At 45.1% G+C, this 26,970-nt stretch overlaps 1 protein-coding gene across 1 annotated transcript in view; it reads right to left on the reverse strand.

Moving 5' to 3' along the window:
• KDM5B (lysine demethylase 5B) overlaps positions 1 to 24,432 on the reverse strand; it is a 55,850-nt gene extending 31,418 nt beyond the window's left edge. The window contains exons 1-6 of the mRNA XM_085083035.1: positions 24,053 to 24,432; positions 12,232 to 12,309; positions 10,793 to 10,915; positions 9,756 to 9,926; positions 4,306 to 4,440; positions 1,073 to 1,166 (exon numbers count right to left, since the gene is read on the reverse strand). Coding sequence (XP_084939161.1) covers positions 1,073 to 1,166; positions 4,306 to 4,440; positions 9,756 to 9,926; positions 10,793 to 10,915; positions 12,232 to 12,309; positions 24,053 to 24,190 — 739 coding nt within the window. The 5' untranslated portion in view covers positions 24,191 to 24,432. The remainder of the gene's footprint in view (positions 1 to 1,072; positions 1,167 to 4,305; positions 4,441 to 9,755; positions 9,927 to 10,792; positions 10,916 to 12,231; positions 12,310 to 24,052) is intronic.
• Between the last annotated feature and the right edge of the window lie 2,538 nt (positions 24,433 to 26,970).

Raw genomic sequence — 26,970 nt, forward strand, 5'->3', positions numbered from 1 at the left:
TTAGTGCTTGTTAGACTGCATCATACCAAGGTATTTACTGAATTGTTATACCCCCTACACTTGCTTCAGTCAGAATAAGGCAAGACTTGAACTCCTGCAGTGCCTCCAGAAGCCAGTGTTATCGAAAAATCCCAGCACTCCACCATGAGCCAGCACTAGCTATCACAGCTCACACTTTTTCAGTATTTTATATGCCATTGCAATTTATTTTAATTAAATTATGAGCAGCTTCATAAGCTAAGGTTTTGTCTCCATGTGGTGTTAAAGAATGTTGTCAAGAGCTTTTTCCTTCTGCTCTTGGGGGAGAGAGGTTAGTGCTTAGTGACTTCTTAAAGAAAAAAAACAAATTACAAAACACCATAATCTAAACAGATTCTTGAAAAAAGGATTTTGAATGAACAAAGGAAACTGACAGACTGCTCAGGTAATTTCAATTATTGAGCAGTTGTAAATGGTTCCTATATTTATTTGGCTAAATTATTTGTAAACAAGCTTAGTCTTCTGTTTGATGGCATTAAATATTGTTTCTCAGTCTCAAATAATTATTTCTTAAGAAGAGAACAGACTCAGGGCTGTAGATAGCAGCAATTTAATCATATTATGGGACCTTTATCATTAAAACATACTATCTTTTGTCTTCATGAGTTTTATTTCCTGATTTCAAATCCAAATTCTTTCCTAGAAGTGTCTGATATCTGATACATTCTTAAAAGAGGTTCTTCTACTTAAAGCTCGTGGACTGATGTTATTTAAAATACAAAACAAAAACATGGCTGCAATCTCATTTCTGATTGATCCAGAAGAGACACCCAAGTTTGAAAAACTGTAAGATTTTTTCAACTGAAAATATCATCTTCTTCAAGAAAACTCAACCACTTGCAATAAAAAACCCAAAAAAATATTTAAAACCCATAAAAGATCTTTTTACCATAAAACCCAATTTTAAATTTAACAGAAAGTTGGTGTTTTGTATCAAATACTTTGAATAGTTCCAACTGCTGATTTTAACTCTGGTCTTAAAACATGTTTGTGCAAAGTAACAGAAACTGCATTCCTGCTGTGTTTCACTCACCACTGTCACTCTTTGGAGGAGCACAGCCCATTCTACGTCTCAGATTGTGAGTTCTGGCTTCTGGAGGGTCAGTCTCACTTTTAATACTGGTTGCCTTTAAAAAGGGAAAAGAAAATCAATGAAAACCCCCTCAGTAACATCCTCAACTGGAAGACTGGTTTGCCACTTGTGTTTGGGAAGATGCTCACTGCCAGCTGATCTCCCGGCCGCTTGCCCAAGCAGGGAGAGATGAGTGTGGAATCTCCAGCTAGCTGTGGGAAAGGCTGGGACCCAACTAAACATTTTCTAAGGTCCCTTGCAATGCAAACTATTTAATGATTCCCTTGTGAGACACAAACACCTCACACTGAGGTACCATGAGGGCTTGAAACTTATAATCTGCATTGTTCCAGGAAAAAGGCAGGCAGGTGAGAGTTGCAGAGAAACTCTGAGGACTTCAATGAAACTCTGAACCATTTAATACTTACAAACCACTAAATCTACACAGACACCTGGAGTTCTGAAATACTTGTCTTCAATTATTTACAAGCAGTTCAGAGAGAAATAATGCAGGAATCAACATGGAAGATTTGAAAGCAAATCCTACAAAAAGTCCATGCTGATAATGATACCAGGATTTGGCTCTGCTTTCAGTGGGACCCATTAAGAAGCGAAGAACAAGGGACTTGGTGCTTTCACAGATTTTCTTGTACTCCTGAGAACCAGAATATGCTCCAGTCTCCAAAGCAGAGACCTTTGCTAGTACACTGTGGAACTTTCAACAGAGAATAATGTTCCTCCATTTAATTCTTACATTTCTTCCCTGAAGTCTGGAGATGATGGGAAAACAATTCTCAAATCCCTCAGTGTTACAAGAGGTTTCTCCAACACTGTATTTTTTAAGGAAATGAGGTCATGCAACAAATTAGTCACTCTCAGCCACTCTCTGAAGCCCAAAAGATGTGATGTGCAGCCCAGGTCTAAGGCAGGACTGGACAGAGCCCCAGGTAATCCAAGGGATGGGAACTGTTGTCCAGTCTAGAGTTTTTTTGTAGGCTTTGGTTGTTTAGATTTTTACAGAGCTGGTTTTGACATTATTTCCTCATCACTTTTTTGTTCTCTTTGCCCAAATGTCTCCATCAGACCAGGCACCAACAGAAGTTGCTCACTGTGTGCAGCAGTTCTGCCTCAGGGCCAGCGCACACTGAGTCTCAAGTGCAGGGATAGACCCCCAACATCTGCATCTTCAGCTCCTCTGAGCTGTGCCTCTATTTTGTGCTTCAGCTGATACTGATCTTCAAAAGAGCAGCTCTTGGTCGCTGGCCCTGAGTCTTTTATCACATCAAGTCATCTCACTTTCACCTCCCCAGCAATGTTGTGGTCTTTCACACTGAACTGTTCTACATCAAGCACCTAAAGCCTTTACATTTCAAAACCAGCCTGGGCAGCCATTGCCCTTTTCCTTTCTCATTATGAACATTTTCTCCTAGACTGTTTACTGAGCAGATAAGAAAGTGCAAGGTAAAACTGCATGTGTCTCAACTGCAAACTAACACCTATCCTACAGGCCATAATAACGTACAGTACTTCCCTGTGGTTCACTTCTTTTACATGTTTATGGTCAGCCTTTGAAAAGCAGGAAACGTCAAACTGGCAAACGTGAGAATGAATTTAAGATTCACAGTTTAAGACACAGACAAATCCTTCTATATCTCATTAGAGTGAAAAATTGAGACATGTGAACCAAATGTTACTCTTTTGCAACCAGGTCAGTGCAAATGCCAACTGCTTGGAGCTTCAATATTGAATAAAATGGATTTAATCACCTTTTCTGACTGCACTGACATGGAACAGCAAAGTTCACATTAACAAATCTTAACTTTGGGAAATTAATGTCTTAAAACACTACAGCTCCTGGCTTAGCAACAACCCTGTTGCTCAATTCCACCTTAGTGCTGTGTGTTCCAGTTATGTTCCTATGTCCTTCTTAAAGGATTTTCCCTCAAAAAAATGAAGTGTGTAACATCAGTGGTGCTTGGGGCAAGAGCTGAGGGGGCAGCCTTGCCTTTTGGCTAAGGATAAGCAGTTGGCTTCTCCTGAAATGACAAAAACGTGCCCTCTTTGTCAGTCCCATCTGACACCACTGCCAGAGAAACAGCTGGAATTTTAGTCTATAGTTGTCCTGCTGTTAATCCTTAAGGGATCCATGAGAACAACTATGCTTCAACCACCTGCAGACACTTCAAATGGAAAGTTTCAGCCCAGACTACTGAAGTTTGCTCAGAATTATAAATCCACTTGGAACTAGGTATTTGACTGGAAATGCTTTAGAAACTCTTAATAGTAACTCATTAACTAAGCATAATTACAGGCAGAATTTGCAACAGCTAAGCTGAACTATTGGTACTAATAAAGACCAAGACCAGAACAATGGGAGTTAATTTGAATCTGAAATGAACTGTGACCTTCCTAACCCATGATGTCACCACTGATCAGACCTTCTCCCAGGAATATCCTCCCCTGCTCTTCATCTGCTCAAACAAAAGAAAAAGTAACTCTCTGGAGACAGGATCATCAGGCTGGAAAGGATGGAGCCAAAGTATTACTGTTTTCCAGCAACAAAGGAAATACATGATCTCCTAAAATATGTCTTCAAAGAAGACACTGAGATATAACCAACACATTTCATGCTCATCCAAATAAATATTGTTTCTTAAGGACATGGGAGATTGTACAAAACCACATTGACTCGAGGTCATATATTTTTCCTTATATTGCATGGCTAAATTATCACAAATTGATAGAATTCAAGAAAGAAAAATGAAATACAACAATGCCAAAACCAAAATCTTCCCTGCTCTAACAGCTGGCTTCAACTCATGAGAGATGTACAGAAATCTCCCAGCACATTCAGAGAATAAGTGCTGTTCATTGAATGAGGAACAGCAGATCAAAGCTGCTTCATTTCCAGAATTTGTCACTTGTATTTTAATCTAAGACACCCACAGTATCTACAATCATGCTGAAAACATAACCCTACCATACACACTCACAAACGGCTTCCACAGCAGAGCCTCCCAGAACTCCAAACCTCAGTAACACACTCGTTTAAGTGTCAGACAATTCTTACCCATTATTTATGATCTATGCATTTATGAGTGTTTAGGTGGCCATGACAAAGTGAAGCAGCTGTTCCTAGGCCCGCATGAGCAGTGCCCTGCTCAGGGTGCCCTGCAGCCCCTCAGCAGCCTCACCTCAGGCGTCAGGCGCTTGGCGCGGCGGGCAGGCGGGCAGCTCTCCGACGGTGGCACCGACTGCCGCTGGGGGATGTCGTGGGGCTTGTACTCCTTGTCCTTCGTGTCACTGCTCAGCTCTGGCTTCTGCAAGCACTAAAGAGACACAATTTGATTACTTCATTTCTACCTCCACTTGCAATACAAACTGTAGAACAGTTTCCTGGCTCATGGAAAGAACACAGACAGGTCTCTAATGATTCCTGTGCTGAGTTAATAAACAGCATGTATGACGATGGTAACATTTCTATCTGAACAAAGCACAAAAATCACTTTTTCCTACCGGTTTAATGTCTGCAATAGACATAATAAAGGATCCTAAATAAAGCAGAAGTCATCCTTTAAGTGTTATGAGCACCAAACATTTCTCTATGTGGACTACCAACCCCAACTCTTCTGGCAGATGGGGCCTTTGCAGATTGGGTCACCAGCACTCTGGAACTGCTGAAGTGTCCTAAGCTTGAGTGGCTGTGATGCCAACATACAGAGAAATATAAAAGTATATTACAGCCTATCAAACATCCCTGTCCTAACTGAAATGCAGCTTTATACTACACACATTACAGGAGCTCCCTTCTTTCCATGTTTTGGAGAGGACAACTGCTCCATGAATTAAGGGCAGAAGGGAAAAGATGCAAGAACAGTTTTAGTTCTTTCAAGCTGCTGAATGAACACATTTAATTGCTGAAAACTGTGCATACCTCTGGCAAGAAACAGAATAATTAATGACAATTCCCCATTTGTCAAGCTACACAACACTCAGTAACAGCAGACAAAATGTAACAGTTTTTAATGAGTAAACAACAAATCCTACAGAAAGAAAAATTTCATGTTGCCAGGAAGTAATTCACGAAATTGCTACATCCACATTTCCCCAGTTCTGTTAGTCTGTTCCCATCACAAGCATTTTCTCAGTAAGAGAGAGCAGTAAAGGCACAGAGAGAACCACTGCAGTGGTGTGAGGATGATCATGTTCCACAGATAGCATAGAAATCAGACTTTCAGAAACAAATGACAGACAGAAGAGGGAAAAGGAGGAAAAAGTGGTATTTTACAAGAGAAGTCTATGTTGAAAAAATTATGTATTTAACAAAAAAGCAGTATCAGTCAAGGGCAGCAGGATGTCATTAACCATTGCCCACAGACAGTCTGTGACACTGATCAAAGAAACCTCCAGAACTGCTGTTTGCTTTCAGACTGCCTTCAGTCTTAGACTTTGTAAACTCTAGATTTGTACTCTGAAAGCAAATGGCTGATTTAATTTCAACATTAAATACACAGAACCACTCAACTTTGCAGCTCATGCACATGAGCAGTGAGTTCTGGCTGATGCTCAAAGGTTGGATCTGGAGCCCCAAGAGCACTGCAGCTGCCTCTTCACAAGAGCCTGGTCCCCTAAATCCCCCGCTGGAACAAGAATCACAGAAGGGCTTGGGTTGGAAGGGACCTTAAAGATCACTCTGCTCTAAGCCCCTGCCCTGGGCAGGGACACCTTCCACTAGATGAGGTTGAGACCCATCCAACCTGGCCTTAAGTGTTTCCAGGGATGAGGCATCTACCAAAGATGAAAGAAAACAATGTGAATTATTTCACATCAACATCAGTGGAAGAAAGCAAAAAACAACAATTTCTCAAAACAGAAAATGGACAAGCAGAAAAGGCAAATGAGTATGAAAAGGTTGAGAATGAGAGAACAGGAAAGAACTCCCATAAAATCTGGGTCCTTCAATCATGTCCTCACGTGAAACCCAAAATTTTCAGAAAAAAACCCAACCAAAAACAAAAACGGAATTTCTACTGCTTCTGATAATAGAGAACATATGACTCTTGAAAACAAAGATTTAGAAGGCGAACAGCTTTTCCTAAACAAAAGTTAAGGAAACCTTGAAAACCAACAGATTGTGCCTCACTTCAGCCCAAGCAAAAAAAAAGGCAAAACATGCACATGAAAAAAAAGAGCACTCACTGCTCCTTGAAAAACACCAGAAGACATTTCCTAAATAGTAAGGTTTCACCAGCTATTTAAGCACAAACATGTCCCAGTGCCTCTGTAACCTGAGGCAAAGGCAGTGGTATGGAATGGAATGGAATGGCTGTTAATTAACAATTTCAGCTGTACCTAGAGAAGACCTAGAAGTGTTAAGTCCTAAGGATGAGAATTCCTCTGTACCTCCTTTATTCCTACACCGAGCTGTCTTTGACCAAGGACAAGCTGCTATCTCTCCAGTCCTTCCCTCTTCCCAACCAGCCTTTGGCAAGGTTGAGCTTCTATCAACCATTCACCAGAAGCTTATCCCACACACTGTGATCATTCCACACTTGTTATATTCCAAGAAGATGGTTGCACACGTGATCCTTGAACCCTCAGTGGTGGCAGAAAGCAAGTCAAACCCCATCAGTTGAAGCCACAAAGGAGCAGCTCCTTTAGCAGACACAGGACAAAGCAGGAATGGTCACAAGGCCTTCAGGAAGTCAAAAGATTCGGGCAGGAGGGAAGGGATACAATTAATCTTCTCCAGGTTTAGATGTTTATTAGTAGTAATTGAATCAGTACTTTACACAAAAGCCAATCAGTCAGGCTGCCTGTACTTGCAGATCACAACTGGTTTACCCCACTACACATCCATGGAGGGTAAAAAAACCACCAAACTCCAGAGGTGTTCATTTTCTCCAGTAACAATGAAAGGTGACAGAAAACTGTCTCACACTGAAACATCTTTATCAGAGACACACACATATAAACCTTTGGAAATATGAATCCCACTAAGGCCACTAAAGCCTTAGTTTGGAAAAGAGACCAGATCCACAATTACTGAGTCAGCTAGATTCACTGAAAAGCAGAAGAAAGACCACCTCGAGCCCTGCAAAGTGTAGTTGCACTTTAAATCATGAAACAACTGGACAATGCACTACAGAAGATGCACTGATAGAAGATTCTGGACACCTCAGTTCATGCAGGGGATACTTTTCCCTCTGGGCATACAGTGTGACTCTCTGGGATGACACACAGTTACTACAGCTGGGAATGAGAGGTGCAGGTGGTAAGAAGAGTACCAACGGGTTCATTACAACTACTCTGGAGATAAACAGCCAAGGCCTGTCTAGTCCAATTTCAAGATAAGAAGAAAATAAATACCCCCTGTGGAGAGCTGCTCTGGGTATTAGAAACTGGCTGGTTTAAGGAATTTTTGCAGCTGGACTGAACACAAGCTGTAATAAAAGCATGCTATTCCCCTCTATTCCACTCTGAACAGCTCCAGAGAGTTTCACTATTTCAGCATGTAGATAGAAATATCTCCAGCTGGAATATCTGTCAAAATAACTCCTGAAGCCAGTTTAACATTCATTTAAGCCACACAAACAGTTAATGCTATACACAGATTTAGATGAGATTTAAGTTATGACGCAGTCATTAGTGGAAACTACACAATTCTATATTTTTGGCTTTTGCAGGAAAACAGACAATGAATATTTCAAGTATTACCAAATAAAGAAAAAAAAAAAATCAAAAGACTCAGTGAATGCAAGCACTAATCTTGTCTGGATGATCAGCAGAGCTGCGTGAAGAGCTTCTCTCAACAGGCTGTTGAAGGAGGAAGCACATCTCCAACTGACAGCTGTCACACTGAACAGCCACAGCTTCTCCAAAAACAGAACTCAGGTGCTTGGATTCCCAAGAAAACACTGAACAAACACACGGTAATGGGCACCTACACAAGAATCATCTAGGTAAGCACCACTTAATAAGAACACACAAAAAGGAGCCAAGAAGAATTTGAGATTATATTCAAAAAACATAAAACAAACTCACTTGGAAGACAATACTGTCAGGAAAAAAAGAATCAAATTAGAGTGAAAGGTGAGCTAAACCCAACATATTTCTGTGAATTCTCTCAGGTAATTCAAAAATCTATGTCATGTATAAGGGGAATATTTTAACTGCCTGGGGAGGAGCTAAAAAACCAAATTAACCTTACATGCATCATTTGTCCAGAACTGCCTCCACATTGGTTTGAACAAATGTCAAGTGTCCATTGCAAGACAGAGCTTAAAAAGTCATTTAAAAAGAAGCATGTCCTCATTTGAGGAGGTTTTTCCTCTTCTAAAAGGGTTTAATACTGAGCAAACCCTGAAGTGAGTATTTACTGCATGACAGACACTCTCAAGAAATTTCCATTTCCAGGATACTATGGTACCACATTCACTGTTTTACAACTGTTAATTAGGTCTTTCCCTGTGCAATGGCACCTTAAAAATACTGCAGCAAGGACAGGTGTAACAAACAGACAATCCCCCAAAAAACCCCAAAGAGAAATCACAGCTTTGAGACCTAATACAAATACCAAGTTTTCAATTAAATGCCTTCAGAAAATGGTGCTGCTTTCCATTATTTAACATGAATGTTTGAGGGAAGCCAAAATATTTTTAACCCAGCAGTTTCCTTAGCATAAAGATTTTTATCTTCAACTCTATTTTGTTCTTATCCTGTTTGCAAAAGACCCCTTTTTCTGAAGGGCCAGCAGCTGTTCTTCACTGAGAAGTAATTGTCACTGCCTAAACAAAAAGTCTAATTCTAACCTCTCTGGACTTACATCAAATCCCTCCCTCATTTTGGTAGCCTTGTGTAAAGGCCTGTGTTGATTTCTGTACACAGAGACATGCTTGTAACAGGATTAGGGTGTCTACTGCTTAAAAAAGGTCAGCACTCCTGTCTTTGAAAGATCATAAAAATGGATGTTGGCAACTGCAACCTATTTTGGTTTTCCAAATAAATGCTGCTCTTAAAGAGCAGGCCTATTCCTCACTAGAGATTATGTGGCCTCCACTCTCAATCAACCCTGAATTTTGGTTTAATGGCCAAATCAGGGACTGATGACTGAGGAAGGATGAAGATTTAAGCTTGGAAAAAGTCCCAAGTCATGCTGTTAACATCACTACAGCAGCCAGGAAGCTTTCTGCAACTTGTCCCCCTTAATGAATGTGCCACAACACTGCCATGGCTTGGCACAGTCACTCTGGCCATGTGACCCACAGCACTTGCTGTGGCAGAGAGATGGACCTGGAATGTTCCAGGAGTATAGCAGTACTTGGCATTAAAGAAGTCATTACGGGAAGTCTGAATGTCCCTTATCATGTCACTTATCATGAGGCTTCTGTAAACTGCACAGAGAAAACACCAACAGGTACTGTTCAAACCAGGAGTCAGAGGTTACCTTGAGGACTAAATGCTAAAAACTTCACTTCTAATGACAAGTTTGCCCATGGCTTTCTGAAATGCTGAACACGGCGTCGGGTCACCTGCATGTCACCAAGCATGAAAAGCAGCTTCACAAACTTTCCAGAAATTCAAAGAACCCTCACAGCCTGGCTGCTACATTAACTGGACTGCAGTTGGTTTCAGCACAGCTTACCAAGAGACTCGCTCCCGACTGGAACAAGTTGTAGGGGTAGAGAATTCGCTCGTAATGCGCTCGGATGTGTGAGCCCACGGCTTTGCCAGGAGCAAAGCCCATCCTCGTGGCTATTTTGGTCCATTTTCTCTCCTTGCAAACTACATCAAATCCTCCTTGTTCTGCAACTAGCTAAAAAGTGAAAATAAAATGGTCACATGTTTAACAGCAAAATTACCAGTGTTCAAGGAAAAAAGGCAGGATAACATCACAACTGACATTTTAAACCACAAAAATATAGATTTTAAAAAAACCCACACAACATCAAAGTTGTTTTAAGGCAATAACTAGAATATACAACACTGTTCAGGAATTACAAACTTGTTGAATTACTTTACAAACAAGTCAGCACCTGTGTTTCAAATGCAAACAGTCACTCAGCCTACTCTGAGAATTTATTTGGAAGTTTGTAACTTTGTATCCCAACACCACTTTCCATTACAGGACACTGAGCTCTTTTCACTGGAACAAGGGCTATAAAATAAGCTCAAAAATTCCCAATAAAAACTGCCCTAAACATAAAGAAAAGAGAAAAAAACATATCCTTTCCGTCAGAGAATTCCATCTCTTACTATCAGTATACGTTAGCTTCTTCACAAGTTTAGCAAGCTTCATCCTAAAAGCAATTGGATTTTTTTTCTTCCATATTTCTCATGGAAAAATTTTTTCTCTCACTTTTGTCGTTATTCAGGAACTTTCTTCAATTAAGCCTAAGCTTATTCTTGACTAGTTTATACCCAAGTTCAACTTCAAGGAAGAGCTGGAAATTCAAGGTGATCTCCTAGCTCACAGGAAAACTTCTGTGACAATGTATTACTTACTATCTTTCCATGATAATGTATTCTTACTCCCCTAATATAGCTATATTAGCTTAACAAAGGAGTACTTTTTCCAGCTTAGATACACCCCAAAACCTCCCCCCCCCAGCTGTGATACCATCCCAGGAACTGAAATAACACTGTAGCTTTTCAGGATGAGTTTTCCCATAATGGTCTTACTCTGTTAAGCTGAAATAAATCCAGGATCTTCCTCTCCACATGTGGAATTTTCAGCGTGCATCCTTGAAGCTCCCAAAACTTTGCAATCTGGTCCAGAAAATTCAGCTTTACACGAGTTTGGGCCTGAAACCAACCAACCAAACAAGTGAACTGCAAGCTAAAAGCAGATGTAGGTTTTGTACCCCAGGGTTTACAGTATTGCAGCCTCAGCTGCCTGCCCAGCTTTGTCCTCTGCAAGAGTCATTTTGCATTTTTCCCTCTCATCATCTGAAGAAAAGTAAATTCCATGCAGATACCATTGGTGGTATCTGTATCTTTCCTTGAGTCACTTTTTGTTACCTTTTACTGCACTGAGAAAAGTACCTTCTGAGAACAGCCAAACAAGAAGTTATTACTGCTAAAAACTCCCTAAACCAGCTCCATTGTCAGTATTTACTGCATTTATTACATTAATTATTGCAACAGTTTATTACAATTCGGATAATTTGCAAAAAACCAAAAATGAATATATTTTTTAAAAAATAATTTTTACAAGTTTTTTTCTGTTATCTCTTCTCACTCCCAACTGTATTTGTTTCAGTTTTAAGTACACAATTGGGTCAGGGTAGGGAAAACCTGGCTGGTTGCACTGAAATTACCACAGTAATTTCAGTGTACCACAGTAATTTCAGCAGTACCACTGCACTGCTGCTATGTTAAAGAGCAGTAACTTAAATTTTGACGCATTTTCTTTTCAGTGCATTTTCTACTCTTAAGGTAAAAAACAGCCATGTCTGTACAGATTAGCTTGTCTGCAAACTCCAGGAAGCTCTGAACAGCTTGTGGTCACACAAATCCCCCTCTTAGCATCCCAAGCCAGCATCTGAGCCCATCCCCAGCACTTCACACAACCACGTCAGGATTTTAAAAACTAAGAATCAGGAGAAAAATCAGGCACAGAGTCATCATCATCCCAAATGGTAACAGCACCAAGCCAACCAGGACTCCTCACATTCCTTTTTAGTCTCAATTCATTGAAGCAGTGAATGAAAGTGCCTGAGAACAGCAAATTTCTACAAACTGAATCCAGATTTTGCAATTGTTTCTTCCAAAAGGCTGGTTATTTTTAAAGCACTCCAAGTGTTTCATCTCTTCTTTTGAAAGATGCTGTAATGAGTGCAAAACACAGACACAGATCTATGGCACTGGAGAGTTTAACCACTTAGAAGCACCTGTGAGGAATAGGCCTAAATTACGTTCCTTTAACAAGCATTAACATTACTTTTATGCCTGGAATGTTCCTAACTAGGTTCTGAAACAGATGAATTTCCGTGCTAATTAAAAATTGCTGTTCAAGGTCCAGAGCGCTGTCAGCTCATGGCCAACTCTGGCAAACATCACCTCCCAAAAAGACGTTGACACATTTGGAAGCAGAAGCAATGCTCAGCTTTCCAGTCTACCTCCAATTCATTGAGCCTCTGGATCCTCGGTGTGAAGTGAAGCTTGTCGACATCGCACGCAAATGGAGGCTGCCAGTCCTGGAAAACAGAAGGGTTCCATCAAAAGACCAGGAAAAGGAAGGAATTTTTTCTCTGTGACAGTCAAAAGCCAGGTGAGCCCAAAGCATGAAGAGGCCCCTAAGGCCTCCAGAGCCTCCTCAGCCCCACCAGCACATGGAACTTGGCACGGTGAGGGCTCAGCAGCTGCACCCCAGCCCGTCAGCAAGCCAGGGCTGCTCTGATATCCAAATCCCCTCCCCGGGAACAAATCCAGAGAGCATGAACAGTGAGATACATTGAGTGACAGTCACTGTCTACCCCTTGGAACACTTCACTGTTCCTCAAGAATAGGTAATGGAACCACAAAATCAATTACGTTTTGGAACGGAAGACCTGTCCTGCATTGTAAGCCTCCACAGAATCATGGAATCGTTATGGCTGGAAAAGCCTTTAAGATCATCAAGTCCAACTTTTAACCCACCATCACGTTCACCACTAACCCATGTACCCCCTGTGCCACATCCACACATCTTTTGAACAATTCCAGGAATGGTGACTCCACCACTGCCCTGGGCAACCTGTGCCAACGCCTGACAATTTCCTTGGCTGAACACATTCAGGAAGAGCTGGAATATGACAAATTTTTAAAAATATTATTATTATTACTTTGATAAAATACCTGCAACTGAAGTGTTGTTTATAAACACAACTATAAAGCCATTTTATCTTTTAGATCTGTGACATCAACTGCACACGCTTGGTTTGGCAATACACAACTTCACAAAACCAAATTAGATTTGATTTAAACTTGACAGGAATTTATAACATATAAAGTTATCTTATTATCACTAATTACAGAATGAAGGTAACGCACAAGTGAGCTACTGACAGTGGAATAAGACAGAGCTTTGCACTACAAAGAAGAAAACCTTTCCATAGCATTGGTGGACTGAGGCAACTGAAGTAAGACCAGCATCATAAACACAGTCTTTTATATTTTAGATTCAGAGAATATGAAAACTAGCATTAAAACACACCATAAATGGTTTCCAAAGCAATTATCTTACAAACAAACAAGGATCAAGAGTCACCGAGAGCATGGAGAAGCTGAAGAGCAAAGAGGGCCACAAATCCATACATTTTACAAAGCTCGCATTGACTAATCCAAACCTCAAAATTGGTAATAAAAGTTTTCTGATCCTGCAAGGCACTTGCAGCACATGACAGCTTGACAATGCCAGTTGAAATTAACATTTGAATGGGAAATTAGACAATGGTAGGGGGTCAGGATGACAAATTATCAAGAGGACACTCAATCCTTGACCAGTGGGACACATTTCTTGATTATTTTCCTGCTTTTAACCACAAGACTGTCTGGTGCCCAACGACATGTTCTCGTGAAACTTGATAATACTAACCCTTCTTCTATTGCCTATTTTCTATGCCAGAACACCAAATGCAATGAAACCATCAAGTCTGAGGAAGAGAACTGACATTCTTTTCCAATATCCTGTTGTCTGATGAATCATTTGTGGCCCTCAAGCTGTAAGACGAGAAACACAACTGGGAACAGTTGGGCAGGATTTGAAGTGTTATACTTCAACAGGCCAAATCTGACTCTCAAGCTGAACCAACTGGTTACATCATTAGTAACAACTCTGGAGTCTGCTCTGTACCAAGGAGAGGGAGACAGGAGACAGGCACTGAGACCAGGAGGGGACACAGTGATGATGACACACAGGACCCTTGAGACATGCTGGGGACTGAATTAAACTGCCCAAGGGAGAATTGTAGGGAGCTTTGCTTAGGCTGAGAGTAAATGAAGCCAAGAGGGCTGTGCTGCCTCGCTGCTTGGCTAAGCAATAAGCCAAGGCTGTTCCTGGGTGGATTGTGCATTACCTCAAACCAGATCCTCTAATAAGGCTCTGCAGAGGACAAGAGCAAGGAATAAGATCAACAGGGACAAGAATTCAGCTCACGTAGGCAGTGACACCACTTTTGACACTGTCACCAGTCTGGGCTGCACTTCAGGGCCACCACTTGCAGTTACTGCACTGGCAGCACATCAGGGAAGCCAAGAAAGAGAGGGGACAGCACAGGAGTCTCTTCTGGTCAGGCCACATGTCTGCTGGCACAGGCTGCTGCTCTGGGCAGAGCCCAGAGGAAAGCCTGTATGTCACTGGGCACAACAGGAGGAACAGGATCCCTACTCGCTCCTAGAGGCTCTGGGTCATGCTCAGATTAAAGAAATCCAGCTCCAAGGGTGCCTAGGACAGACAGACCCAACCCATGTCAGACAGCAGAGCAGGCTAGTCCCCTCTGCTTATGGAAGCAAATGAGGAAGTTTATGTGCATGATCTTACAGAAACACCTCATTCACAGCATGGCACCTGAAACATCCCACTCCAGAATTAGCTGATTATCTCCATGATCTCCATGTGTCTATTTATTACTGACTGGTGCACGTTTGGGGACAGTCTTTCCTGTTTGGCCAAAGACACTGGCTTTGGCAAAGCACCAATCACCTACTGCGCTAGAAGAGTAACATGACTCCAGACAACACAAGCTGCCACAACAGGCATTTCCTACACCTGCAGTTTTTAAGTTTACCAGTGACTGAATGACCAACACACACAGCAGGACGCCCTGATGGCATGTCAGCTGTTTCTCTAAGATAAGCTTTGGGAACTCCATTTATTTGATACAGCACTTTCAGTAGGTGACTTTTCAGCCTATCAGGCAGATGGCTTCATCAGACAGAAACAAACATTTAACACCCTTAAAAGTGTTTCACTTTTAGGAAGAAGAAAGTCATTGCAAGAGCTTCTGCTGGGTGATCGTAAAGTGGCTCAATGAGAAGTAACATTGTATTGACTACGGCTTCTGAGGTTTTTAAGCAGGTAACACAGAACATGCTAAACTGAAAGGAACCATCAAGTCCATCAGGATCATCACATCCAATTCCTGGCCCTGAACAGACACCCAACAATCCCACCCTGTGCCTGGGAGCATCGTCCAAACACTTCTTGAACTCAGACAGCCTTGGGGCTGTGCCCATTCCCTGGGGAGCCTGTTCAGTGCCCAGCATCCTCTGGGGGAAGAACCTTTCCCTGATATCCAACCCTAATGTCTCCCTAATGTCAACCCTAATGTCTCTCAGCTCCAGCAATTCCCTTGAGTCCTGTCACTTGTCATGAGAGGGAGTAGACCTGTTCCTCTGCTGCCCATCATGAGGATCTTGAAGATCTCAATGAAATCTCCCCTCAATCTCCTCTAGGCTGAACAAACCAAGTGACCTGAGCTGCCCCTCATGAGGCTTCCCCTCCAGACCCTTCACCATTCTCATGGCCCTCCTTAGGGTGCTCTCCAATGGCTAAATGTCTTTTTTATATAGTGGTGCTCAAAACTGCCCTGAGGACTTGAGGTGAGGCCACAACAGCGCAGGCAGAGCTGAGGGAAATAAATGCCATATATAATATATTGTATTAGATTATTATAAAACCACTCCTGGCTTTACAGGCACACCACAGCACGTCCCACTGAACACAAACTGTGTCAGATGACGCTGCTACAGACCCACAGCCATTCACCATCTGGAGAAATGACAGCAGGTGTAACAAACAGTCCATCCTGACTGTCACTGAGTCACTTTAAAGTCAAAAAGTTTACTTTGGAGCATCCGAACAACTGAAAGTTGATATAACCAATAAGGATAATATTTATCTTTCTCTATTTCACAGTATAGCAAGTTCCTCAAGTCCTAAACAAGATACTTTCAATCCTTCTTTAGTAAGTGTATTATTTACTCAACAAAAATTTTACACAGGTTTTGAAGCACAACTTACAAAGCCAAATGCAATGTTCACTTGCAGGCCCATGAAAAGACATTTGTGTGTGACAGAAATGTCTTTATGCATCTTGGAAAGGCAGCAGCACCACGAGAGGGAGCTTTGTGGTGCAGGTTTCATTTGCAAAGCTGCTGAGCCACATGAGGAGCTTTGCTGGGCAGGAGACCAGCACCCCTCCAACTCTCCAGGCCCACTTTCCTTAAGCTCATGCCTGGGAATCTGTGAGACTCACCCTCTCCATCCAGTTCCTCAAAGGAACTGGTTTGGATTTCTGTGTTTTAAAAATTAACTTAAAAGTTTAAGAAGTTCAGTTTTAAGTGTTTTCCAATGGCCATGCTGAGCAGTAAGATTAAGTATACCCAGAAAGCAAGAAAACATCAATTTCCTTAAAAAACCAGGAGCTTTTACACTGCCAGGACTCCTCATATGAAATTACTCTATTGTGTTCTGTTGTCCATCCCTGACTGTCATAAACCTGCAAGAGACAAACAAAATCCTGTGCCTACCTTTGCCTGCACTTGTTACAAACCTGTAATCAAATCCAGGCAAAAATGAGACTGACTTCAAAATTTCAAACTTTTCTATAAACTTTAGGGACAAATCCAGCCGTGCAGAAGGCACGCTCTAAGGATCACATTAATATTTCAAGCAGTAATGCAAACTACAAATGGTCAGCAGAATTATTTCTGTGATTTCCATATTCCTACTCCCAGCTGAGCTGTTCCAGGGATGTCAGGCTTCAGAACATGGCATTTCAGCTGGCAAACCTGCACCTCACCCAAACTCACTAATTAAAATTTAACCACCCCCACCCCTATGAATTCAAGTGAACACGAAATTACCACTGTCCCTGGTAAGCTGTTCTACAAGTTAGTTGGCTTCAGCTTTCCTCCTTCCCTTATCCTCTATAACCAAATCCCTCATCTGCTAGCTGCCCAAGCAGCTATTCCTGAATCCTTCCTGGAAGCAACGTTTCAAGACATTTTTCAATAAACAAATACCTTTTTCCTTCTCTTTACAGAACTGGCTTTCCAGTCCTGCAAATAAAAGGGTATTTTTCCTTGGGCTTTTTTTCTGAAGCCTCTTATATGTTTTCAACATCTTTTGAAAACTGTAAGTAGCGTTTTACTTGCAGTCTCTCCCATGTCAGACACAAAAAAAAGACAGCCCTTTCATTATTTTGCTAGACAGCAGCTCATAGTAAGATCCAAAGGAATATCTTAGCAATTCTTGCCAGAGAAACACATTCATTCAGCGAACTGCAGCAATTCCCCCCTTCCTGGGATGCCCACCCTGTGTGCCTGACCTACATTCTTTGTTCCCACATCTATGATCTTGCCTTGGCAAAGGTGTTCAATGATTGCTGCCTCCAAGAGGAAGGGAGCACACTCAGTGACTCAGGAGGTCCCTTTCAGTCTCCTGGTTTTATGACTACATTAAAAACACACTTGGAGCTCAGATGGCAGAATCCACACAAACCCATTATCATCTGGCAGTGGGTCAGCCACAAAGCTCCTGTCTAACGGGAACTAATCCCTCTTTGACCCTGTTAAAGGCTAACATTAGTTGGGAACTCCAATCATAAGCTAACCCAGTTTGTGATGAACAGTTCCTCCTTGGTCATTATGAATGAGATTTTTCCATCAAAACCCCCGAACTCCTGCTTGCCAAGAAGGGACCCTCGGCTCACTAACACACCTTATGTGCAGAACTCTCCAAAAAGAACTCTGGCAGAGTATTTCTTATTTGAGACAAATCTGGGCTCTGTTATATATTGCAGACTAGCAAGGGAGAACAGACACAACCATAAATCCTTCCTATCCGAGAACCACAGCAAAGGATGAGTGTACAGTGGGAATCACCTCTCTAGATCCCAGTGTTTTGGTGCCAGCTCCACACCTGGAGAAAAATAAAGGTTCAGGTAAGCTGGAGATGATTCTCCAATCCAAGGCCCAGCGGCTCCTTGGGACCCAAAGGCAGAGAGAGGACAGAAACTACACACAGGGCTTGAACCTCCCAGCCTTGAGCTGGGCTCACACACAGCAGATGCCAGGCTCCTCTCCAAGGAGACACCTGCATGCAAGGAACAGATACAACAGCACTGTACCAGCAACACTGCAGGAACAGCTGGGGATGGATGTGGTGTTGAGAACAGCAAATCCCAGATCCCTGATTCACCTCAGAGCAGTAACCAAGACCCTGAAACAGAGCATCCATCACGACTGGGGCCAGACCCAGCTGTGTGTGTGGGTCTGGCCTGAGCAGCTGCAGAGCTTCCAGTGCCCAGGGATTCCCTGCAGCTCCCACCATCCACCACCCTGGCTCTCCACAACACCCTCCCTTACCAGCTGCTCAAATTCACCATCCCAGGTAAAGCACCTGCTCCAAAGGAAGACCTTTTTCACTCAGACACTCCTAAGGGCGGCAGGCTGGAAGATCCCACAAGTTTTTCCTGACTTCTAAAAACACTCAACCTGGTCTCCTGGACATGGACACAGCATTCCCCCACAGCATATTCCAGACATAACCCAGGCATTTGGGCTTGAGAGGAAACATGTCCTAATGGATACATGGCACGGTTTGCTTCCATCCACTGGCAAGCTTTGGTTGCAGTGCTGGGCAAGGGATATATGTTTAGTTTTGAAAATGGAAACCCCATTTCCAGCTTTTAGCTAATTATCTTAAGTTAAACAAAAAAGTACAGAAATTCTATCCATGTTATTCTTGCCCCATATGGAGAGTTACAGACTAAACTGTTTCATCGTAAATTTTCAATGAGCTGGACAGTAAGCATTGAAAATCCCTCACTTAAAGAGACTGAGGCAAGGAGAGGAAATTCTCACTCTCTTTTATGCCCACCCCAATGTTTCAGTGTTTCTGAAGAGCAGAAACCACCCCATGGTGACCACAGCAGTGCTGTGTATGGCCACTGCCATTAGTAAAATAAATAATAAACTAAAATAATTCTTCTTTTGCATATTTTCTTGCTAATTAGACACCAGTTAATAACCTACACTGAATTTACCTAATTCCACAACATGACCCCTGTGATGAAAGTTCTTCATTTAAAGCAAACATTTCCTAATGACCTTTGGTGGCTGATCTATTTTTCTTCACATGAGTTGACAGCAGGGGAACAGGAACCTCAGCACTCTTCCCCTCCCAAAACCCCATCCATTCTTGATTCCAAAGTTCCCCAAAGTGGCAGATCCACCACTATCCTTCACTTCCCACTTCCAGCCAATCCTCTCTCAGGCGAGGAATATGAAATGTCCTGTTTTCCGACCCACCTGAGCCTGGCCTTTGCTCAGCAGGACCAGCAGCTCAAGCTCAGCTTGCCAGGACTGACAGACGCCGCAGCACCTCTGGGTTCTCCCACTGAAGCTCACTTACGTGTTGTAATTGAGTTATCTCTCTGTTTTCTTTTTGATAAAATCAACTGACTGAGCCTCTGTGTATTATCAAATCTGAAGGATCATCACCATCAGCTTCCTGTTTCAGACAAAGTATCACAATTTTCTGCATTAATTCCTGTTTTAGTGGTGGTTTGTTTTATGGCTCGAGGACCAGATTGCCAGAACCCTCAGCCAAAGCTGCTCCAAAATTGAATTGGTTTTTGTTTTGTGTTTTTTCTCCATAAAAATGAAAATAAATCAAGCAACCAGCTGAATAAGAAGCCTTAACAGTCCTTAAGAGGTTTAAACAACATTTAAATCAATGTGGCTCCTCAAAATACCACCCTGGAGGAGTAGCTCAAGTTCTCCCGAGCCTTGAGCCTTTAGGTTTCACCATGCAGGCTTTGCTAAGGTTAAATATTTCAAAATTCATTATTTCATGTGCAGAACTTTTCTGATGCTTCTCTGTACCCACACCAGTTGTCAAATATTTTAAAAATCCTCCAAGGAGTGGATCCTGAATGCAGAATTTTCTACTCTCATGCTGCCACAGAGGTAAAATCCCCATTTATCACCAAGAAACTCCAGAGCTGCATTCACTAGCTTATCCAGAGCTCCCATTCCACCATTACACTGCTTTCCACAAGGACCCACAGTTATTTTTCTACACTCCTTCCTCCTCTAAGACACTCTACGCTCCTTTGTTCCAAAGGTAAACCCTCTCATTGAGTCCTACTTAAGTGATTACTGTTTCATAATATCCATTGCTTATTGGGCAACTGGGATCCCTCTAAAGCAACAAGCCACCACTGTAACTCCATTTGGAATCATGGCTTTTGTTCTTCTAGACTCGTAATGAAAATTAAATATCCTTGGCTTAAGGCTGGGAGACACCAATAGAAAGGGATCCTTCATTACAAACACTCATTAATAGCTGAAATAATTTGTGATTTGGTGCATTAATTTTGTACAATAATAATTTCTGTAATTAGAATACTGAAAAAACTTAATTTCTAGATCTCAGACCATGACAACTGACTCAATCAAATACATGGTCTCATGGAAAACAGTAATTTGGCCATGACAGTGTTCATGCAATTGTATTCCATACTTTCACCTTCCAAGATCCCATCCAGGATTATTCCAGTCATTCTTCCACCCTGGAGCTAGAGGGGGTCAACTCTTGCACCCATGAAGAACTCAAACCATTAAGGAAATTAATTCTCCCTGCTCTCAAGTTCCCCAGTATTCCAGGATTTACTGAAAATGGACAGTCAATAATTTTGATAACTCCAGTGTCAATTCCTTCAAAGTTCCAGCTCTGCTAATCCAGACTTTCTAATCTTTAAGTGCTTGGTTCAGGTTACTTGGAAGCCTTAACAGTACTTCTCTATATTCCCATTATTTAGAGCAATAAAATCTAGCCTGGATGTTCTCAATTTTCATGTTTGGCCTTGGGAAAGTTATGATGTTTCTAGCACATTTTACAATATTGAGTATTTTGAAGTGGATTTATATGGTAAGAATATGCTTAAGTAATCATTACTTGTTACTCTTCACAGCAGAAAAGCAACGATGCAAAGCGAAGGAAGAGTCCATCTTCAAGAAAAGCTTGGAGTATTTGACATTACCTTTAATTATTGAAGCTAAGCTTCATATTTGTTAGACTGTTTGCTTCCATTAACTACTACTAACTACCTACTTTGAAGAATAATTCCATCCAAATAAGAGCAAAGCTCAGTCATTGGTGATGGCTGGAACAAACTGAACTGGAATGAAGAGGAAGAAAACTCCTTCTGAGTGCTCAGCTGGAAAATACCATGCAGAAATTGCACCTCCTGTTATATTCCTGGATGTTCCTTCACCTTGTGAACATGAAGTGATCACCTAGAATCCTCTGTCTTCCACCCAGATGTCTTCGGTACATCAGCTGCCTCAACACCCCCTTACAAAACAGGTCACTGTCCTCCAAAGCTGTCACACAAGAAGCCACTGCAGACATGGTTTTCTCTGGGCCTACCCGGTGCCCAGTTAATGTGAGCAGAAAGGGCCCAAAGAAAGCTCTGCTGCCAGTCCTTTGGAGCCCAAGGAGCTCTCCTGTGCATGCTCCAGTGCTGGAGCATCAAAGCCAGCTCCGGAGTAAGGGCTTGTTCGTGAGCAAATGGGGAAGATACAGCTGGGCACCACCAGTCTCACACAACATTATTCCATATTGCAGCTCAGATACAGAAACAAATTCATCTGCTGATAACTGCACAGCAGAGTTTAAGCTAAAATAATTCTAGACCAACCATCAAATTTTCAACTCCTCTCTCGGCACAGATCCTGACAGCTCGTGGTGCTGCCTACCTGCTTCCCGGCACGTAACCAGACTGCGCACGCCGGCAAGAGATTCCCTCAGATGCAGGAAGATTCCAAACCTCAACCATCACCAAACAAGGCATCCAGTTGGAACACACAGTGTTATGCAAAGAGCAGTGCAGTTTTTAGCTCACGGTTATTACAGACCCCTTGATTACACCAAAAAGAACAATAACTGAATATTCACTGCGGCTCCTGATCGCAGGAGGAAGGCCAGGAACTACGTCAACTTAAAGGCTTTTCTGGTCGCTTTGGAAGAGCTCCCTCTATGCTCCAGGCCGGTGAACCAACCACAACACTTCACAAGTCATCCCAGGCATTATCCAGGCAGATAAAGCCGTGGGAGCTCAGCTCTCCCCAAAGCCAGGCTCCACAGAACTTCCCGTGCTCAGCCCTCAGCAGCTCCAACTATTTTCATCCTGCTTCTAAATACACTCCGCCAAAGAGCTGATCACACAGCCAGGCAGGCACAACACCCGGTGCAATACCTGCCTCTTCAAGAAGCCAAGATGAGAGTAGCTGAAAATGCAGCTGCAATAAGTAATTCAGTCCTTTGGAGGGCTGTTGATTTGTGATCTCCAACAGATAACATCCTACAAGCAGCTTTCTTATAAGGTTTTGGCTTTTTACACAAGCAGTAAGTTTCTTACACCGATGAGATTTTTTTAGATGAGATATTTTTAAAACAAATTTAAAAAAGACACCCCTCTCAAAAAGAGAAAAAAAAATAAAAGAAAAAAAAAAGAAATTCTGGTCACAGCTGCTGAAACACTGTTGGCAGCTCACAACCCAGAAAGATCTACTCAAAAACATTACAGAACTTCAATGGTGACTCTGTAACGAAAACCATCTTTACCCCTTAACTCTGTGAGCATCTGGCTGCCCTGCATGAAAAGAAGCACTGTCACATTCTACCAGGACACAAATTCAAGAGCGGTCCTTCACACAGCAATCTGGGATTCTTCCTCCAGAGAGCTGAAACACCTTCCTTTCTCTCCAGTGAGATTCACATTATTCACTCTGCTACAAACATTTCTGCCACCTCAGACACTAACTCAGCAAGTTACTACTTTTTAATTCAGAAGGAAAAGGATTGGACAACAACAAGAGTCCCAGCAACAATCAAAACACCGAAGTGAAATGTGTGTTTCTGAACATTATTTCTTTGAACTTAAAGTCTCCTTCACAAAACTTCAGTCTGCAGAACTATTCTGTCAGCTTCCCCCCTTGCTGGAGGAGATGCAAGCTCAGTGCCTGTTTAACATTCTAGTTGTTGCCGTCATGTTAACTGCCTTACCCGGCTGCACCACCCCAGACTTGCACCACGCTCCTCCTCGGGAAAGAGCAATTCACTCAAAATGAAGATGATTCACATCGTTTAATTAGATTTTTACTTCCAGGAGCCCCTCTCCTCACCAGTGCGGGTGGTCATCCCTTTAAACAAACTAACAGTTCTGACTACACAAACGATGGTTCTGAGATCGTCACAGCATTTCTCAGTAAATTGAGTCGACCAACAAAAGGAAATCAGACCTCATACCCCAATTTTGAGCTTACTACACTATCGGTTGAGATGATGATGATGAAGATGAAGGCTTACTACTCTTCCCACTGTGGATTGCATTCTAAAATGGTGGCCATGTCTGTCTAGGCTTCAGCTCGCAGAGCTACCAGCCAAACTCAGGGCTGCGGAGTTTGGTCTTGTCTAACTTGAGAAACAGTTCCTCGTGCTAAAAGTGCGCCGAGGCCGGGGAGGCCGCGCGGGGCCGGGGGCGGCGGGGAGCAGGTTCCCCCGGCCCCAACCGCCACAATGCCAACATGGAGGGCAGCACCCCGGCACCTCCTCCGGGGCTCGGCGGGGCCGCTCCGGACGCCAGGCCCCGGCCAAGCCCGGGAGCCGGGGAGAGGCCGGGCCCGGCCGGGGCAGCTGCCCCCCACCCCCGCTCCCTCCGAGGTCGCTCCGGCGACTCCCCCGCCGGGAGCTCCGACACTTGGGAGCCACTTCACGGGGGGAGCGGTCGGTCCCTTCGGTCCCCTCGGCCCCGGCCCGGTGAAACTTCCGAGCGGCGGCGGGGGCGGCCCCGCCTGCCCGGGGTCACCTGTGCGGCCGCGGGCCGGGGGGGGCCGGGCCGGGCCCCACACAAAGGCCGCTCCCGGCGGCGCCATGCGGGCACTCACCGGCGGCGGCCGCACCTTGCAGATGCCGGTCTGCTCGGCGATGGGCCGGATCTTGTGGATGAAGGCGAAGGGGTCGGCGAACTCCTCCCAGCTGGGCTCGAAGACGGGGCACTCGGGCGGGGGCAGGAACTCGGCCATGGCCCGGCCGGGGCGGCCGCTCCGCTCCGAGCTCCGAACAATCTCCGGAGCCGCCGCGCTCCGTACGCGTCCGCGGGGGGGCCGAGGCTGGGAAAAGAGTCCGCCCGGCCCGGGCAGGGGAGGGGGCGCGGCTGCCCCGCCCCGCCCGCGCCTTTGTGCGGGGGCGCCGGGGCCGGACCGGGGAGGGCCCGCTGGGGGCGGGGGAAAGAGCCAACGGCAAATCCTCTGGAGCGCGGCCTGGCCCGCGCGGCGCCGATCTCGCCCCCGCCGGCCGGGCCCCGGCGGAGAGCGATGCCCCGAAGGCGCCGCTCACCGGGACCGCTGAGGCTCCCTCCCGGTGCCCCCCGCCCCGCCGGGTCGCAGCTCCGCGTTCCCCGCTCCCGCCGCCTTTGTGCGCAGGCCCTCGCTCCAGGCGCGCTGCGGCCTCTCCCCCCAGCACCGCTGGTTCGGGGAGGCCCCTGGGCCGCGCTGCCCGCCGGCCGTGCCCCCCGCGCCCCAGGGCCGCTCCGCTCCCGTCCCGCCCCCCCGCGCGGGGCCGCCGGCGCTGTGTTTACATGCGCGGAGGGATCCGCACAGCTGACAGCGGCCCACGGCCGGAGCTTCTTTTTTTAAAGAGCCTCTCCGCGCGCCGCCATTGGCTGTACCGGCCACGTCACGCGCGGGGCGGAGCCGTGCGCCTCCGCGCGGCCGCATTGTCTGCCCCAGCCGCGGAGCCCCCGCGCCCCAGCCCGGCCCCTTTGTTCGGGGGGGTCCGGGCCATTGTCCTGCCTGCCGGCCCCGGGCAGCGCGGGGATAAAGAGCGTTCCTGTTGCTGAGGGAGCGCGGCGAGGTTCCCCCCTCCACCCCGGCGGTTCCCGGGGCTCCCCCCTCCGGGGGTCCCGCACAGGGCGGTCCCGTCCCCGGTACCGGGTTGGGGGCGGTGCCGGGCGGGGGAGGGGCGGCTCCGCCGCAGCAGGCGCCGCACGTAGCGCACGTGCGCGGGGGGGCGGCCCCGCTCCCGCCCCCAGACCGGCCCTTCGCCCCGGCACCGCCCCCGGGCCCGGAGGGACCCCCGGCAGGGACCCCCGGCAGGGACCCCCGGCAGGGACCCCCGCACCGCCGGAGCCGCGGCTTCCTCCGCCCCTAAAGGCACAAAGTCGCCCTCGCTGCTTCAGGTCACCGCTCCAGAGCGGAGCGAACCCGAGCGCTGTCACATCCCACAACGAAACAATTGCAACTTTTGAGATGAGCAGACTACGCTGAGGGTGTAATTTTCTGTGTAACTTCACTTAGTGGCTTCAAATTTCCACTAAAACTCAGGAAAGCGTCCGCTGTTACTGCAGTGGCTAGAGAAGTGAAACACAGAGTTCCAGAGTTGGCAGCATCGGGGATTCGGGCGCCAGGGTCCTCAACTTACCCCACTGGGCGCTGCCACAGCAGGAACGCTCACGGATCAGCTCCGTGTCACGCCGCTGCTCCCACTGCAGCAGAACACCTTCCCCAGGAGATGGGATGAGGAGGAAGCTGTCAGCTCTCCGAGAAGAGAGATTGATTACAGTAAACAAAAAATTTGTACAAAGCGCTCAGGGCCACTTTAAGACAAACCTAATTCTTCTCACTTAAAAATGGAGGAAAAGAGAAAGTGGACGCAGCTTTTGTAAAGCATTTGTGCAGGTTGTCAAAGGGAGAGATTCTCTGCTCTGAGCTGTCCCCACCGGAGCCTCCCTGGTGGGACGTAGAGGAGCAAGACCTACACACCCCCAGGGCTGTCGGCCACGGCCACGGCTCAGAGGAGGCTGCCAAGGGCACAGGGGACAAGGTACCAGCTCTGAGCCTGGCAGCACAGGCTGCCACACCCCGGGCTCAGGGGCCGTGCTGGTGCCAGGCTTAGCTCTGGGTCAGCACACAGCCCAAGGCAGCACAGCACTGGCACCAGCGCTCAGAGCTGAGCCCTGACAGTCTCACACTTGCAGGGACATGCTGGGCCCAGAGTCACACACTGATGTGGCTTCAGAAGATCAGGCATGCTCAGCTTCTGGGAGCCCTGCAGGGTCCTCAGCCAGCAGGAGCATCTCCAGTTTCCAGGAGGCTCCTGCCCTTTCCTTCCCTGAATTGTACCTACATCTGATAGAAGTCACTATACCCCCTTCCTTTTACAAAAGCCAGGTCAGTTTTAGACAGGGAGCTTCAACCACAGATGTAAAATACACCATATCTGTCTGTACTTCCATTTACACCTAGAGAACCTGCAGTACAAATTACCAAATACCACCATCTGGAAAGAAAACTAAGCTGGTTCATCACCTTCCACCAACTGCTCTGCAGCACATCCCAAACTTGAGGGGCTCTGGCAGGGAGAACACTACTTTTGAAACTTTGTGTTTCAGTGTCCCTGAGAATCAGAGATGTTTGAACAACAGTGGGTTCTGGTGTTCCACAAAAAAATCCATTTTTGCAATGATTCCCTGAGGACTCCTTTCATCTGAGCTGAAGGACCAAATTCAGCGGGACTGTTTCTGCTACCGCTGTCACATCCAAAGGTCTCCCATGGGACTGTGATGAAAAAACACTCAGACACAGGTGCTTCACTTAGGTAGTTCTCATGGAGGAGAAAAAGCACTTGCAACAAAGATCTGAAGATGAGCAGAGCAGGCAGATCAAGGGATGACCCAGGGATAAAAAACAGGTGCCTTGAAGGGAGGGCAAGGTGGCTCAGGGCTGGATAAGATGGAGATTTAAAGTAAGCAGAAAGCCCTGGAGGATCTTGCATATCCCATCAGGCATCTTGTCTTTCCATCTTG

This window comes from Lichenostomus cassidix, chromosome 26, assembly GCF_008360975.1.
Source record: "Lichenostomus cassidix isolate B80296 chromosome 26, HeHo_3.0, whole genome shotgun sequence".
Taxonomy (NCBI): Eukaryota; Metazoa; Chordata; class Aves; order Passeriformes; family Meliphagidae; genus Lichenostomus; species Lichenostomus cassidix.